The 17,292-nt window shown below is 58.8% G+C and overlaps 3 protein-coding genes across 3 annotated transcripts; all 3 read left to right on the top strand.

The window, feature by feature from the left end:
• On the top strand, positions 1-1,029 carry LMXM_27_1807 (uncharacterized protein; the record flags this gene model as incomplete). Its single annotated transcript, XM_003876705.1, has 1 exon — positions 1-1,029. One exon carries the CDS (start codon positions 1-3, stop codon positions 1,027-1,029), a length of 1,029 nt encoding a protein of 342 aa, XP_003876754.1.
• A 2,669-nt stretch (positions 1,030-3,698) lies between these two features.
• LMXM_27_1805 (glycosomal phosphoenolpyruvate carboxykinase,putative) lies at positions 3,699-5,276 on the top strand (the record flags this gene model as incomplete). Its single annotated transcript, XM_003876704.1, has 1 exon — positions 3,699-5,276. One exon carries the CDS (start codon positions 3,699-3,701, stop codon positions 5,274-5,276), a length of 1,578 nt encoding a protein of 525 aa, XP_003876753.1.
• Positions 5,277-8,065: 2,789 nt separating this feature from the next.
• Positions 8,066-13,249, top strand: LMXM_27_1800 (protein kinase-like protein; the record flags this gene model as incomplete). Its single annotated transcript, XM_003876703.1, has 1 exon — positions 8,066-13,249. One exon carries the CDS (start codon positions 8,066-8,068, stop codon positions 13,247-13,249), a length of 5,184 nt encoding a protein of 1,727 aa, XP_003876752.1.
• Between the last annotated feature and the right edge of the window lie 4,043 nt (positions 13,250-17,292).

Raw genomic sequence — 17,292 nt, 5'->3', positions numbered from 1 at the left:
ATGAAGAAGGGCATACTGACGGTGATGTTCGAGCTGATGCCGCGCCAGGGCCACCTGTGCATGCACGCGTCCGCGAACGTCGGCAAGAGGGGCGACGTGACTGTGTTCTTCGGGCTGAGCGGGACGGGCAAGACGACGCTGTCCGCGGACCCGAAACGGATGCTGATCGGCGACGACGAGCACGTGTGGACGGACCGCGGCGTGTTCAACATCGAGGGCGGCTGCTACGCGAAGGCGATCGGGCTGAACCCGAAGACGGAGGAGGAGATCTACAACGCTGTGAGGTTCGGCTCCGTGGCGGAGAACTGCACCCTGGAGAAGCTGAAGCACGAGATCGACTTCAACGACGAGTCCATCTCCAAGAACACGCGCGTTGCGTACCCGCTGGAGCACATCCCCGGCGCGCTGACGCACGCGGTTGCCGGGCACCCGAGCAACGTGATCTTCTTGACGAACGACGCGTTTGGCGTGATGCCGCCGGTTGCGCGGCTGACGCCGGAGCAGGCGATGTTCTGGTTCATCATGGGGTACACGGCGAACGTGCCCGGCGTGGAGGTGGGCAGCACGCCGGTGGCGAAGCCGATCTTCTCGTCGTGTTTCGCCGGCCCGTTCCTTGTGCGGCACGCGACATTCTATGGCGAGCAGCTGGCGAAGAAGATGACGGAGCACAACGCCCGCGTATGGCTGCTGAACACCGGCTACGCTGGCGGGCGCGCGGACCGCGGCGCGAAGCGGATGCCGCTGAAGGTGACGCGTGCCGTGATCGACGCGATTCACAACGGCAGCCTGGACAAGGAGGAGTACGGCGTGTACCCGGGCTGGGGCCTGCAGATCCCGAAGAGGTGCGCGCGCGTGCCGGAGCAGCTGCTGGACCCGCGCAAGGCGTGGAAGGATGTAAAGGCGTTCAACAAGACGACCGAGGAGCTGGTCTTGATGTTCCAGGCAAGCTTCCAGAAGCGGTTTGCGGCGAAGGCGAGCGAGGCGCTGAAGTCTGCTGTGCCGAAGTACGTGGAGACGGCTCATCTGTAGGGATGGCGTGTTGTGTCGGCTGAGCGCGGCAGGTTGAGTGTCTGGATGCCCGGAGAGCGTCTTTGCTTGCCTTTATGCATGGAGGCGTTGATGTGCTTTTGGATGACCGCTTATGCAGTCGTTCAACACGTGTAGAGCAGTTCTTGCATCCTGAAGTATATAAATATATATTCAGCGGCCTGGACCTGTGCTTTGAAGCGTGCAAAGCCTTTAACATCGCTGATGACGCATGGAGTCGATGCTATGCAGGGTGTCGTGCTGTTAATGCGGGTCTTATGTGACAGTGGTCTTGTCAGGCTGCTGCCACACGTCCCGTCTTGTGCTTCTGTTCTTGCTTGCTCTGTTTTGCGTCGCGCGCTCTCTCTGGCGGGCGCCTGACGTGGACGCGTGGTTTCACTATACTGGTACGTTTCGTTGTTGATTGACAGTTGCGTAACTCATTTCTTTATCGCCTTTTCGGCGTTTTCATTTTACGCGCCTGCCCGTTGCCATGGGCACGTTGCTGTGGAGGACGTTCACGTGGTCCCTCTCGTGCATCAAAGTCGCGTGGAGATAGCAGAGCGCCCCTTCCCCCCAAAAGGAAAAGTGGTGGCAGTGGTGTGATGATGAAGACGTGTGTGTGTGTGGGATCATCATCACTATTATTATTATTGTGAGGACTCTCCCTCCTCCTTCTCTCTCTGGGCGCTGCCCTGCCAGTGTGTGTGTGGCCCTTCCCCCCTCTCCCTCCCTCTCCATATTTTGATGCTATACAATGGAGAGTGGGGAGAGCGTGGAGTCGACTCCGCGCCCTTTTTTCTTTCGTTTTGTTTGTTTCCGTTTTGATGCCTGTCTGTCTTCTGTTCTGTATGCTGTCGTGTCCAGGCCTCCCACTCCTTCTCCCTCTACCGACCAAAAGAAAATGAGAAAACTCGATGCTGCTGCTGGTGCTGTACGGAATGGCTGATTCTGGGGTGTGTGGACGTCTATGTACTTTGCCTGTATACGTGGGTGTGTCTCTCTCTGTGTGTGTGTTTCTACGGGCGGGTATGAGACCGTGCAGCGGAAGACAGTAGACCTCTGCTGCTCGACTGGTCTTGCGCGCACCTCTTTGGCTTGTGCTTGTGATCTTCTCGCGTGCCCCTCTGTCTCCGTCTGTCTCTGTGCACCTCCTCTGGCTGAGCAGTGTCGTGGCGAACAGCCTGCTTCACGACTGCCCGCCCCAACCCCCTTCCCCCTCTCTCTCCCCTCGAAGATATGGATAATGCCGCGGAGGTGCAGAGAGAAAGGGCAAGCGAGGCCATCACGGGTCGAGGTAGATGCAAGCAACGCGGACGCTGCTCGAAGGACCGAGAGAAGGACGGAGCACGCGAAGCGAAAAATAGTGAAGCGAGCACCATGCCCCTATGCGCGCGCGCACACACACACACACCCAGACACGCACGAGCACTGGCGTACAAGGTAGAGCGGACCATGGCCCCCCACCCCCTTTTTATTCTTTCTCTCGTGTTTCAGAGAAAGAAAGGGCACCAGAGTTTGCGGCAATGTGCAGAACATCACACCCATACACACACGCATGCACGCATCTACGCATGCCAACAGAAGGGTACATGGATATAATAAGATGTTACTTTTAAAGTGGTGTGGTGCGGTGTTGGTGGTGGTGGTGGTGGTGGTGCTTGGTGAGCATCTCACAGTTCAACGAGGCACCACGCGAACACACCTACGGAAGCAACAAACAACATACGATCATCAAGAAGACAACTACCCTGGAAAGGAGAGCGGTTGGGTTTAGGGGATGGAGTGCGTTAGGTTGCATGTGGCCCACGGAGGCTGAACGTCCCCCGACGAGCTGCGCGCTTTGTTGTGCGCTCAGCGGGTGGGTGGATGGAAGCGCAGGAGGGTTCCTTCGAGTTCAGTCGCCACTGTGTGCTTGCGTATATGAGAAAGGGGCCTTCCGTCCAAGCGACAGTGGTGCTGAGGTATCACCACCTCACGCCTCCTCAGAAGTGCGCCTCACCGCGTCCTCTGTATAGAGAGACTCTGCTTATCAGGGATGTTTTTGTCCCCTAACCCGCCGCCCACCCGCCCTTCCCTATCATCTGTCTCCGACTAGGACCCGATGCCACACTCCACACCTTGCCAAAACGCTCCCCTATCATGCTTGAATTTCTCCATAATGCTCCTCCCTTTCTTCCTTGCGTTTCCTTCCAGCGCTCCACCCCCACTCACCTCACAGTGTCTCTCTCCACCTCTACCATCGGCGCTACACACGCCAACAACAACAACGCTGCATCGAACACTACCCGCGCCCAGTGTATCTCACCGCTGACATCTCCCAAGCACTTGCTATATTCACTTGTTGTTGCTCTTGCATCTTATTTTCACTCTCATCCCCCTATCTTGTCGCCATCGCCCCCCCTTCCTCAACGCGCCTTGGCGGACACGTGCACTCACAAACAGACACACACACACAGGCAACTCTATAAGACCTGCACTCCCCGTGTCACGTCCTTGGCACTTCGCTCGCTTCCTGTCCTTGCTTTTACCCCATCCCCTCCCCCGTTGCTCGCCTCTATTTTCTCGTGATTGCTACGCACGTGAGCCATCACCATAGCCGCCTTTACACAGTGCGCCCCTTGCCCCTCCCCCACCTACCTAATCACACCACCTCGCGAAGGTGATCAACCATGGCCCCGATCATCCACCGCAACCTCACCGCCCCCGAGCTGGTGCAGTGGGCGCTGAAGCTCGAGAAGGACTCGAAGCTGAGCGCGCGCGGCGCGCTGTGCGTGCTATCATACGCGAAGACTGGCCGCTCGCCGAGAGACAAGCGTGTGGTGGACACGGATGACGTGCGCGAGAACGTGGACTGGGGCAGTGTCAACGTGAAGCTGAGCGAGGAGTCGTTTGCAAAGGTGAAGAAGCGCGCGATGGACTTCCTGAATTCACGCGACCACCTGTTCATCGTGGACTGCTTCGCCGGGCACGACGAGCGCTATCGCCTGAAGGTGCGTGTGATCACGGCGCGGCCGTATCACGCGCTGTTCATGCACAACATGCTGATCCGCCCGACACAGCAGGAGCTGGAGAACTTTGGCGAGCCGCAGTACACGATCTACAACGCCGGCGAGCACTCGGCAGACCCGTCGGTGCCCGGGGTCACGTCGACGACGTCTGTGTCGCTAAACTTCAAGACGGGCGAGGAGGTGATCCTCGGCACGGAGTACGCTGGCGAGATGAAGAAGGGCATACTGACGGTGATGTTCGAGCTGATGCCGCGCCAGGGCCACCTGTGCATGCACGCGTCCGCGAACGTCGGCAAGAGGGGCGACGTGACTGTGTTCTTCGGGCTGAGCGGGACGGGCAAGACGACGCTGTCCGCGGACCCGAAACGGATGCTGATCGGCGACGACGAGCACGTGTGGACGGACCGCGGCGTGTTCAACATTGAGGGCGGCTGCTACGCGAAGGCGATCGGGCTGAACCCGAAGACGGAGGAGGAGATCTACAACGCTGTGAGGTTCGGCTCCGTGGCGGAGAACTGCACCCTGGAGAAGCTGAAGCACGAGATCGACTTCAACGACGAGTCCATCTCCAAGAACACGCGCGTTGCGTACCCGCTGGAGCACATCCCCGGCGCGCTGACGCACGCGGTTGCCGGGCACCCGAGCAACGTGATCTTCCTGACGAACGACGCGTTTGGCGTGATGCCGCCGGTTGCGCGGCTGACGCCGGAGCAGGCGATGTTCTGGTTCATCATGGGGTACACGGCGAACGTGCCCGGCGTGGAGGTGGGCAGCACGCCGGTGGCGAAGCCGATCTTCTCGTCGTGTTTCGCCGGCCCGTTCCTTGTGCGGCACGCGACATTCTATGGCGAGCAGCTGGCGAAGAAGATGACGGAGCACAACGCCCGCGTATGGCTGCTGAACACCGGCTACGCTGGCGGGCGCGCGGACCGCGGCGCGAAGCGGATGCCGCTGAAGGTGACGCGTGCCGTGATCGACGCGATTCACAACGGCAGCCTGGACAAGGAGGAGTACGGCGTGTACCCGGGCTGGGGCCTGCAGATCCCGAAGAGGTGCGCGCGCGTGCCGGAGCAGCTGCTGGACCCGCGCAAGGCGTGGAAGGATGTAAAGGCGTTCAACAAGACGACCGAGGAGCTGGTCTTGATGTTCCAGGCAAGCTTCCAGAAGCGGTTTGCGGCGAAGGCGAGCGAGGCGCTGAAGTCTGCTGTGCCGAAGTACGTGGAGACGGCTCATCTGTAGGGATGGCGTGTGGTCTCGGATCAGGTGTATGTGCGTGTGTGTGTGTGTGATCTCGGTGACATGTTTGCCGCGATGTTTGGTCCACGAGTGATCGCTGTGAGGATCTGTGCTCGGCGTGTGTGATTGCGAGAAGGACATACAGCGGTGTGCCGGGCGACGGCCCGGCAGCGAAGGAGAAGCCCTAGCGTTGTGCGCGAGGGGTATAAGGGGAGGGGTGCGAAAGGAAAACGGTACGGGAAGTGGTGACCACTCTGCGGTCATGAGTGAGTTGGTGGCGTGTGTTCTTCCTGAGTGTAGACGCGTGGCTGACTTCGTCTCGCTGCTGCTTTGCTGCATGAGGGGCGCGCTGCGGGTGCTTGCCGGTTTCGGGAAACGGAAGATGACGTTGCGCATCCTTTTTTTTCTGTGTTGAGTCGCGTATGTTTATTTTTTTTTTGGTATGTCGTGTGTGAGCTCTATTCACGACCCGCAGTGGGGGAGGGAGGGAGGGGGGCACTGTCACCAGCGACTCTCTCAGTTTGCGTTTTTTTTTTTTCGGACGTCCATATGGACGTCGTTGGCGCATGCGTGTCACGGAAGGTGCGATGCCACGCTTCCTGCACGCTCTTCATGAATGGCGGCTGCCTGTTTTTTTTTTCTGTGGCTGTTCGGTGGTTTTCCCGCCCGCCCGCTCTCCCCGTTCTCCCCATCTCGCCGACCAAGCCATTCACGACACACACATGCACGTCCAGAGGCGGACCTACCACCGAAACAACAACGAAAAAAGACTTCAAAACGACGTGCTTACGCTCCTCTCTTCGCTACTTGCGATTCTCATGCTTTTTTTTCTTAGGTTGCTTAGCTACTTTCTAGTTTCTCACTGTGTGTGTGTGCGTGTGTGTGTGTGTGCCTGTCGATTTTTCTGTTGCTGTTGCTGCCTTCTGAGCTTGGGAAAAGAAGAAATGCTGCTCTCTCGCTCTCTCTCACTCACGCTCTTTCTTACATCGACAGTTGAGTGCCTCCCTCCGCCTTCGTCTTTATCTTCGTCCCTCCTCCTCCACCTCCACCTCCACCTCCACCTCCACCTCCACCTCCTCCTCCTCCTCCTCTACCTCCACCTCCTCCTCTCACTTTATTTCGATATCTCCTACCCCCCCTCCCCATCAACCCGTCGTCTCCTCCGTGTCTGTCGTTTTTCGCGTTCGCGTTGCTTCAGCACACCTCCTTTCCGCTTCCTCTGCCCGTTTGCTGGCGTGCGACTGTGTGCGTGTTGTGTGTGTGTGTGTCGGTGTGGGCACCTTCATGAAGAAAAACCACACACACAAAAAAGTAAGGAGGAATCTGCAATTCGCCGTCCCCCCCTTTTCCCCCCTCTACACACACGCACACACACAAAGCACGGACCGGTTGCTTGCTTCGTTTTTTCCCCCTCCCTCCCCCATCACCGACCTTTGCTTTCTCTTCATCGCTTCTGTTTTATCGTATCATCATTATCTTTATTATTACTACTACTATCATTATTATTATTATTATTATTATTATTATTTTTTTTTTTCGCTAGCCGCTCTCCTCATGCTAGCGCGATATCTATTTTGTGGTTCGCACAGACTTCATCCTTTTGCCCTTCACCCCATTCCTCATCCCCCCATTCTCTCTCTCTCCCCGCTCGCGTGCGCGTATGTGTGTGAGTGTGTGTGTCTGTGTCAACGCAAAAAAAAATGCTGCTACTAAAAAAAGGCGTCAAGGCAGTGCACCCCTCCCCCTTCCACCTTCTCGCAACGAAGCACACGTACACACACACACACACACACACACACACACACACACACGAGCACGTAAGGGTCCAGCTCCGCGGAAGGTGGAACGGTAAAGGCGCGGGAAAAGATGAGGAATGCTCGACAGTTTATTTCGAATAAATCAAGGAGCGCCATCCATACAGCAACGCGCACACAAACAACGGCAAAGGAAATGCCAGCAATGCGAGCTGCGGGCTCTCTCTTACACTACGGGTGTGACGCACGAGAGGAAAATGCCGCTCTTGGCGCGTTTTCCTTATCTCTCTCATACCACATCGCCTGCCCCCCAGGGTGCACAGAGGGATGTAAAATGGGATTCCTCAGCCGGGCGCACACACACGCACACACCGAAGGAGCGAGAGCGAGAGGGGCGGCTGCAGCGACACTCGTGTCTCTTCCGCCGCCCCTCTCGCGCTCTCGCTTTTATCGGGGGTCTATTTTCCGTTGTGCCCCCTCACTGCTGGCGCCGAATCGGCGCATCCCTCTTTTTCTTCCGGTGGTGGGGTGTGGTGCGTTTTACGCGTACCTATGTGCGCATGTTCGTGTGCACGTGTGTGTGTGTGTGTGCGTGTATCGTCACGTGAAAAGAGCGCAGGCACCTCACGCACAGCAGATACATGCACGCACACGCATTCACCTCTACGCTTCCTTGCTCCCTTTTTTTCCCACTTGTCTGCCGACGTGGACTGACGCATACTCTTCAACTACTTCTTGCGTCCTCCCCTCCCCCCTCCTCGTGCATCCTCTCTCTCTTGCCCACACTGGCGAAGGGAGAAAAGTATTGAGGAGCACGCAGCCACAACAGCGGTGTACAAGATTTATTTTCTTTTGTTCTGTTTCGTTGAGCTGCAGGGGTGAGGACGACATCCCTGACAGCGGTGCCCAATTCCTTTGAATTGGGTTGCAGTGTCGCATCTGGCCACTTCCTTCCGCTCTGTGAACGTGTCCTCTTCCTCAGCTCAGGCGTAGCCACCACTTTTCTCCTCCTCCTCCTCCCCTGACAAGAAGGAGAGGATGACGTCACGGGGGGAGCATATTCGACTCGATAAGGGGGCACTGGTGAAGAACCACTACGAGGTCGTCACTTCCATCGGCTCTGGCAACTTTTCGAAGGTGTACCGCGTCATTGACCTGCAGCTACCGATCAAAGATCAGCGACGCAATCCGCTGGCGATGAAGGTGATAAAGAAGGAGTACAGCAGCGACGCCAAGTACGAGAAGCAGATGCTGATTGTGCTGCACGAGCACGACAAGAACCGCAGCGCGCGTGTGTCGAAGATGTACGAGTGCTTTGTTTGGCAGGAATGCCCCGTGTTCATTATGCCGTTGCACGGACCATGTCTGCGAAGTCGGCGCCTTGGCGTCAACCGCGGCGTCGTCACGTATGAGAAGCTGCTCGAGTTCAGCTACGACTTGCTGGAGACGATGGCCTTTGTGCACTTCCAGTGCCATATGGTGCACACCGACCTCAAGCCGGAGAACATCCTCATCGCCGACAGAAACGTCGCCGACAATTCGATGGGTGACGAGTGGGTTGTCTGCGACTTTGGGAGTGCGTCACTCTGGCGTATGGACAAGCTAGACTCTGACCTCATCTCCACGCGTCCATACCGTGCACCGGAGGTGTTGCTGGGCAACAAGTGGCACTACGCGGCGGACGTGTGGAGTATAGGCTGCATCCTCTACGAGGTGGCCATCGGCCACCGCCTGTTCGAAAGCCGCGACGACCTGACTCACCTGCACATGATGGACCGCCGCATTGGGCGCCTGCCGGAGGCCTTCTCCAAACACTCCAAGTACTCGAGCAAGTACTTTAACTCGCGCGGCGACTTCCTGTCCACCCCGGACGTTATTCGATTTTCGAAGTGCCGACTGACGCCAATACGCGACATGTTTAAAGATGACCGTGACTTTCTTCACTTGCTGAAGGGGCTCCTCACATACAACCCAGATGAGCGCATGACAGCACCCGAGGCACTGGCTTTGCCCATCTTCGATAGAGTCCGCGTCGCTCGCAAGGAGCGACAGCGACAGGCAGACGCAGCTGCCGAGGAACGTCAACAGTGCCGCCACTCACCCAGAGCTGCGGTTCCTGGAGACAGCACGAGCCCGCGGCTTACTGGCTGCAGCGGCCACAACACGCTCGAGCACATCACCGCCGACGCGAAGAACGGCTGCTCCTCGCACAGGCACCATCACCAAAATCACACAAGCGCTGAAGCGAGTGGCAACAAGATGGCGGGTAGCCGCTTAGAGGCCTCCACAAATGCGGAGGTCGCCCCCGCTCCAGGGCCAGCAGAGGCGTCACCAGCCGCTGGCTCCTCGTCACACTTTGGCAGCCAGGCGTCCGCTGGCACTCCCAGGGACACCGCAGCCATGAAGGCTACCGCCACCACTTCAGCGACTTCGGCAACAGCCGAGGATACGAACAGCTTCGCTGCGCCTAGTGTCTCTGCGCCGTCCACGACGTCGCTGGGTAAAAAGCGGGCTTCCAAGGCTGCCAAAGTTCGCGGGCGGGCGGCCAGCGTGCCGGTAGTGAAAAGTGGTGGCAGGCATCACAGCAGGAGTCTGTTGTGGAGAACGGCGGTGGTGACCAAGGAGGTGCCGCACCAACGCCCGTGCGTGAATAGCCACCACTCCACCTCCACACGGAGCGCGGCGCTCGTGTCGCAGCTTGCTCTCCACCGCCTCAAGGCGTCGACCCTAGCTCCTGACCATGACGCAGCGCCGCTCTCGTCGAAGAGCGGGCAGCGCGGCAGCGGGCGATCAGGTGGGAGGCTCTCGGGTCGCTCCATGTCTCCGGCTGGCAAGAACCGCAGGATAACGCCACACCAGGGAACCAGCTCCGGTTCACAGCACGGCTGTGGCAGCGGTGCAACGGGCGGTGGCGGTACCCAACTAAATGTGTCGAGTCCGCTGAAGAGCCCCCATCAGCATCTTCAGCTCGGCCCCAGTGCTGCCAAGAGACCAAATCGCACACCGCCACGCTCGTCAGCCACGGCATGCCGCCTGCTGGAGACTCTCTCTCCGGCCATCACGCGATCACCGAGGATGACGGTGAAGGCTTCATCGGTGACTGGGCCGTCTCTGGGTCACAGCATCTGCCTCTCAGACAACATCTCCACGCCACCGAAGCAGGCGTTTCGTGCCGGAGCGCTGCGGGGCAGTTCCGCGGCTGGCCGTTCTCCTCGCAACCCTGTCACGGCGCTTGGCTCCAGGTCGCACAAGAATTCCGCCAAGGAGGGTGAGGCAGGTATGGCGGCCACCCCGCGGCTCGGGCCGTCTGTGGTGTCGCCGAAAACACTCCCTCTGCCGGCAGCGGCGACAGGGACAAAGACTCCTCGCCAGCAGTCATTGTCTTCCGACGGGCCTCTAGGTTATACGTCGCCCCTCCAGCGCGGCGTCACGGCGGTGGGCATGGGCAGGCAAACAGAGTCGGTGGTTGTGCGAGACAGCCCGGATGTGGGTGACAAGCTCCTCGGTGTCGGCAGCGCAACGAAAGGTCGCAGTAAAGAGACCGCTGGCGACGGTGCTGGCGGCGAGGCCGACCACGGCCGCACGCAGGCGGGATCACCGCTGGCGACTTCGCTGGCCTTTGTGAGGGATAGCGATCCCGACGGGGCCGGCGGCGACAATATAGATGACGGCGACTCTTCGCTTGCGTCACCGAACGTGCAGCTCCGGGACTCCATTGCGTCGCCGACGAACGAGAACTGCCTCAACAGCTTGTACAACTCAGATGGTAGTCCCCGCGCCACTGACTACCGCAGCCCCGCGCGCTGCCGCCCGCCTGTGGAGGCATCGACAGGTGACACGTCTGGGGTATCGTCACCTGTCATGATGAGCCGGTCAAATGCGCGGTTGAGCATTTCAAGCAGCGAGTGGCGAGGTTTGGAGGCGCCACCGGGGTCGACCCTCGCTAATGTGCCGGTGAAGAGAGGGCAGCGAACCTTCGCCGCTGCTTTCGGGACACCGCTGCCGCCGTCCCAGCACAAACCCCGGTCATCGCAGCTGAGCGACGGGCTATACAGTCCGCGCGAGCTTTCGCCTTCTGCGCGGTCGCCGTCGTCTCTCATGGGCCCACGATCCACCACAGAGGGCTCTGTCGCGTCCCCGCCTGCTGTGCTAGCTGTCGAATCAGATGAGAATTCCCATGAACTGTTCAGCACCGTCCCCCTCTCGCGCGCGCAGCTGAGCAGCGCGAACAGTTGCAGCGGCTTCTTCGGTGGCACGCGCAACGCTGCGCCGCCGTCCACGGTGGATTCGCGGCCTCACATGGCGCCTCCATCAACATGCACCACATCTGCTGTCGGCAGATCAGCACGTGGGTTACCGACGGCAAGAGCCTCAGTGTCAGCGACGCCAGCGTCGACGCCGACCGCACCAACGCATGTGTGTCAGGCGTCCTCCTCAGCGAGCCAATTCGCCATGGTGACGGCGTCGGTGGACCGGCTCAAGTCGGCACCGCGGTCCGACGTCTCTGACGTGCGGGGCTCCGCATCACTACCTGTGACAGCGTCGCGGCGCGCCGCGAAAAAGCCAGGGCCGGTACCAGTAGCGGCAACGTCCGCGACAGCACCGGCGTGCCCACCACTTGAAGAATCGACCCCTGTGGCCCCCATGAACTCCATGACGATATCGCGCCTGCCTGCCACTCTTGCTCGCTCCCACGAGCTGTCACTTTCCCAGGAGAAAGAGCGCCTTGCAAATCCCGACACGATCGCGAGTCCGCCACTGTCGGCGGTGCTCCATCCGTCACCGCATCTCCCCTACCAGCCGACGCACGGCCTTGTGCGCCTCTCCGGCAGCAACAGCCACGCTCTATCGGAGACGACGACAGAGGAGGCGGGTTGCACAGCTGCATCGCAGCCGCCGGGCCTGCACATGCCACGGAGGTCGCTGCTGCTGTTGGACCACCCACCTACTTGTAGTGTGTCATCGCCGCTGCCGGCTATTGCCGCCGCTGCACCAGCAGGAGTAACGCCTGCTTTCACACTGCCTAATAAGGCTTACGGGGAAGGCGGACGGCACGGGGCTTCGGCTCACAACAGCGGCAGCAGCAGCGTCAGGGTGAAGTCGCTGAGCTTGAAGCACCACAGCACATCGCCTGGCCCGTCGCCGCGACCCCCGCCCTCGTCGGTGAGAACCAACATCTCTTTCAATGCGGCTGCGGGAGCGAAGTGTTCCGGTTCGGCCACCGCTCCCCTCACAAACGTCGGCACCAGAGGTCGTCTGGACAGCAACTTCAACATGGGCGGGTCCAACAAGTCAGGTTCCGCCACGCCGCCTTACCCGGCTGCCACCTCGGGCTCATCTGTGAGCACCCCTTTGCAGGCTGTGTCGCGGTCGCCGCGCAATGCAGTTGTACCAGGGGCAGAAAACGCCAACTCGCTGCGCTCGTCGACGGATGGTGTGAGTGCAGGGGCTGTGCGCAGCCCGCATAGAAGCGCCTTTCCGACTATGTCGCCAAAGACATCAGCGATGTATCAGCGCACCGGCCCTCCCCGTGGCATTTCACCACCGCTGATGACCGCCGGCTCGTCCATCAGCGCGATCGGCAGGGAGGTAATACCGATTGTGACGGTGCCGCTGCCGGTGCAACCGCACTACCAGCCGCCTTCGCAGACACAGGCGCAGCAGCAGCCATCGACAGCGGTGGCGAGCACTGGTGCAGGCCCGAGCAAGTTGCCCATCTCTATAGTACCGCGACACATGCGGTCGGCAGTAGTGCCAACGCGCAGCTCAATACATCGGCAGCCGTTTGGCACGTCTGTAGCGTCCACTATCCGTCCGAAGGCTTCAGGCTCGACTGCGGCATCAGTCAGCCTCAAAGCGAACGCGGCTGCCATCTCCTTGCCGAAGCAGGACTATAACACGAGCTTTGGTACCTTGAACGCGGTCAGCTTGTGCGGCAGAACGGTCAACGCACCTGTGCATACAATTGGCGCGGATGCCTTGACTCAGCCTACAGCTTCGCAGCCCAAGCACCGCCGCGACGCCCGCACTCTGAAGCGTATTATTGTTCCTCGACCCTCGACATCCTCCCTCTCCCAAGCCAGCCGTGCGGCGTCGTCGTCGCCGGGTGCCGAGGACAGCGGCGAGCAGACCCGCGACACCTCCGATAACTCCCATATTTCGAAGCAGCACGACGAGAACGTGTCGTCGTGCTCTTCTGCGTCGCCCATACCGCTACCCTAGACGGGTTTATGAGACACCCTCCGACCCCGCCTTTTCTCTTCCGCCATACGGCCATCAAGCGTTTCACCGTGTGGCGAACACGGCGGGTCAGCTGACGGGCTCAGGGCTTCCCATCTTTTCGGTTTCAGCCCCCTCCCTCTCTCTCCTCGGTCCTCACTTTCTCCGTGGCCCTTCTGCAGCGCTCAGGACGAAATGGACAAGACACGCGCAAAGCGGAGGACGGAAATGCAAGGGCTGCTGCCACGCTGGGTTCCTCAGTCTGTGTGTTTTGCCATGTATGTGCGTTCCACTTGTGGGTGGGTGTGTGTGTGTGGGTCGGTTGATGTCGTTGTTGTGGTCGTTGCCGTGACTGATGAGCGCGCGCGCGTGTGTGCCTCCCCTTTTTTGACATATCCATACAGTTGGGGCGGGTCCCAATTTTGTTGTCCATCAAACGCATCGTCTCGCCAGCATATCTTTTTCGTTTTTTTTTTCTGAAGTTGAGCTCTCTCTGTCCCTGTGTCTCTCTCTCGATTCCAGCTTTCTACGCTTCTCTCCGTGCTGCCTCTTCACTGGGTGCCACGTTCCTCTGCTGCGTCACAGCCTTTCCCCTCCCCCCACTCGTCTTGCCGGTCTTGATTAGATGTTTGTGTCTTGGTGTGTGCGTGTGCCGGTTTGTGCTCATCGCCCCCTTCCCCTATCTGAACTCCCTTTTCCCGCGTTTCGCTTCCATTGCATTTCGAAAATGTTTTATTATTATTTCGTATACTGCACAGCGTCATCAAGGCCCCTCCACCACCTCCTGTGTGTGTCTTCCCATGGTTTTCTTTTCTTCTTGCTGCTTGTCGTTGGTGATAGAGGAGGTGCTGCCTCGTGTGTTTTACCTTTTCAGCGTCCCCTCCTGTTTCCCTCACTAACTCGCACGCACGCACGCATTCTACATCTCGCTCTTGCTTGTTGATCTTCGATCGACAAGCGTGTTTCTCTGTTCCTATCCCCATCTCCTCGTGTGCGTTTGTGTGTGACGGTTGGCCCGCTCCATGACGATGAAGCTGCTGACGTTGAATGAAGGCGACGGGCTACTTTTTCTCTCCGTTGCTTTTCTTTCTTTTTTTTTCGCCGTTCATCGCCCCTGTCAGTGAGTGTTTAATGATGGCGAAACGGTCCGCCATGCGATGACGGTGATGGTGAAGGGTCGATGCCTTCGCACGGGTGGAACAAGGTATGTGTGCATGCACGAGAAAGGTAACGAAGGATTGATCGAGAGGGAGGTGAGGGGTGTCGGAACCACAGGGAGGCAGACTCGAAAATTTGTGAAGCGACCTGGCGTTGCTGCTCTTTGTCTTTCTCTCGCTTCTCGCAATCACGTCTCCTTTGAAGTTTGAGTGGGGCATTCTGCCGAAGCAGTTCTCCACGTGTGCCCACGCTTGTGGATTGTGTATAGATGATTACCACCGCCACTGGAGCAAGACAGAAAGCAAAAAAAAAAACATTGCAAAGTCGGAAAAAAGCACGCATCCGACGCCGCTGCATTTCATCCCCCCCTCCTCATCCCTTTCCTGTGTGTGTTCCTGTCTCTGTACTCCTGGCTGCCACGCTCTGCGAGAGAAACTTAAGGTCTTGCGTTGTGTCTGTCTCACACAGCACCACCACGCACCTCTCTTCGTGGTCTTTTTTTTTTAATATGCCGTTTCCTCTGCGCGTCTGCCTGTCTCTCTCTCTGTGGTCCTGGAGGACGGGGTAACACCTCAGTGCGTGGTATCCTCACGGGCCCAGTACACCCCGACTCTGTGGGGAAGCTAAGCAGAGCCTCCCCCTCTTACCCCTGCCACTGCCGAACCACTTCTGGTGACGACAAGGCCAAGCACCCACGACGCGCGGGGGGTCAGAGCGATACATCGCTACGGATGTCGGCGGGCCGGCCCTGGATGATGTTGCGTCGGAGCGACCTGCAAGAGTGAACACGCTTGTGCCATCCACATGATGGGCAACGTGTCCGCGCGACTTGAGTGTATCCCACCGGGCCCTCACACTGCCAACTGATGGGGGAGCCTGCGCCACCCCAAGGTTGGCGGCGCCACGCGATGAAGGGGGGGGCGTGTGACAGGGGGCCGTTCATGTGTGTGTGTAGAGTGTGGCTGAACTTGTATGGCAGGAGATGGGGAGGGGGAGAGGCACACGTTAGACACAGGTGACCACAACAGCGGGCAGCAGAGGTGCCGCACGTGTGCACGCCGTCTCTCGGCCGCTGAGTGAGTGGAGAGAGAGAAAAAGCAAAGGTATGCTTATTTTACATGTCTTCTTTGTGCTCTTTTTTCCACGTTTATATTCGGCGCCCCCCCTTCTCCTCCCCCCTGCCGCGCCACGGCGCGTGTGGTTGTTCGTTGTGCACGGCGGGCGTTCACGCACACGTTTGTGGTGACTACCGGAGCGCTCATCTTTATATATATATATAAGATTATTTTCAATATATATATATATATATATATATGTCTTTATCTTTTCTTCGCGCCTATGGCTGCCTTGGTTCTCGCGCGTATCTTGCGGTTCTCACGGAGCAGCTGCGGAGCCCGCTCCTTGTCCGCCTGCTAGGGTATCCGTCTGCCGCTCACCTCTCGTTACTTCGTCGTTCTGTGTGATACAGTTGTCGTGCGGTGAGGTGCTGGTTTCGTGTAGGGAGAGGGACGCACGGGGATGGGGCATGTGCGCCGAGCACGGAGAAAGACCCCATGGTGTTGTTCGTGGTGTGGAGGGGGAGACGGAAGGCAGACAAGTCTCGCTGGAGGCTTTCGCCGTCACTTCGTTTATTTATTTCCGTCGTTCATCTTTCGCAGTGCTCTGCGTGCACTTGTGTGTTGCGCGCTTCCGCTTCGTTACATCTAAGAAGGGGACATTTTCTGCGCCAACGGATGCCCATCCACGCATACCCACACCCGCACCTCCTCCTCCTCCTCCTCCTCCTCCTCCGGCCGCTCACACACACCGACCCAGAGAGAAGGAGCACAACGCAGGAGCGAGTGGATGGGGCTCTGCCACCCCCTGTCCCGCCCACTGCGCACCACTACTCGAGCAGAAAACGAGGGGAGAACACCGCCTCTTGCCTTGCCCGGTGCGCGCAGTAGCGCGAAGGAATGTGGCTGGAGCGAGACGAGGCGATCAAACGACGTGACGGCTCGTGTGGTGATGGTGAAGCGGCGGCTGCGGTGTCTACTCCATGTCGCTTGACAGAGCGTCAAGCGCAGAGAAGGGAGCAAGAGAGAAGGCGGCTCGAGGGGAGCATCACCCCGGACCACTTCTCCGCCAGCTCGGAGCCCTCCACCGTCTGTTTTTCCATGTGACCGCGTATGTATTTTGTGCCTCATCCTCACGCCAAGAAAAAAAAAATAAAACGTTTCGCTGTTGAACCGTGTGTGCCCCCACCGCCTCTCTCCCTCTCCGCCCTTTGCCGTCTATATCGCAACGACGCCTTTCATCCTGCCCTCTCGCACTTCATGGTGCCTCGAAATAGATGTTCTTGGCAAAGAAAATTACTTGTGTACTTTCTTCTCTCCGTCTTTCTATGACCTTGCATTATTGACGCATGCGCACCATTCCATCATCGACACACGGTTAGCTGTCGGTCGCAGTGGGGTCGTCAAGTCGACTGGCCGTCCGAGTGTGTCTGCAAGGTGTGCTTTGGTGTATCTGAGCGTACACGAAAAAGGATTTTGTTGTTGTTGTTTGGTGACCTCGTCACCAAACCCCTGGTTCACCTGCTGCAGAAAAAGGAGGCTGGGCACATCAGAGCTTTGCTTTATCCATGCCATCTGTTCACTACACCGCAGCAGCGGCTACGGTAGACCTCGCGGCATTCGCGTACCAGGGTCGATCGCCGCCGAGGCGGAGGTACGCGGCAGCGTTTATTTCAGAGATCTCCAGTGATGCGCCGTCACCACCACCGGCGCAGCGCGAGCGTCGGGGAAAACCGTCCAGCTCCGCTATAGCATCACCGGCACGCGCCCCTACGCTTCTCACACACTCGACCGCTGCGCTGCACGGTCGCGGTCACGCACCGCCTTACACCT

The sequence above is a fragment of the Leishmania mexicana genome, chromosome 27 (genome assembly GCF_000234665.1).
Source record: "Leishmania mexicana MHOM/GT/2001/U1103 complete genome, chromosome 27".
In the NCBI taxonomy this organism is placed as follows: Eukaryota; Euglenozoa; class Kinetoplastea; order Trypanosomatida; family Trypanosomatidae; genus Leishmania; species Leishmania mexicana.
This window is presented reverse-complemented; position numbering and strand designations above follow the sequence as displayed.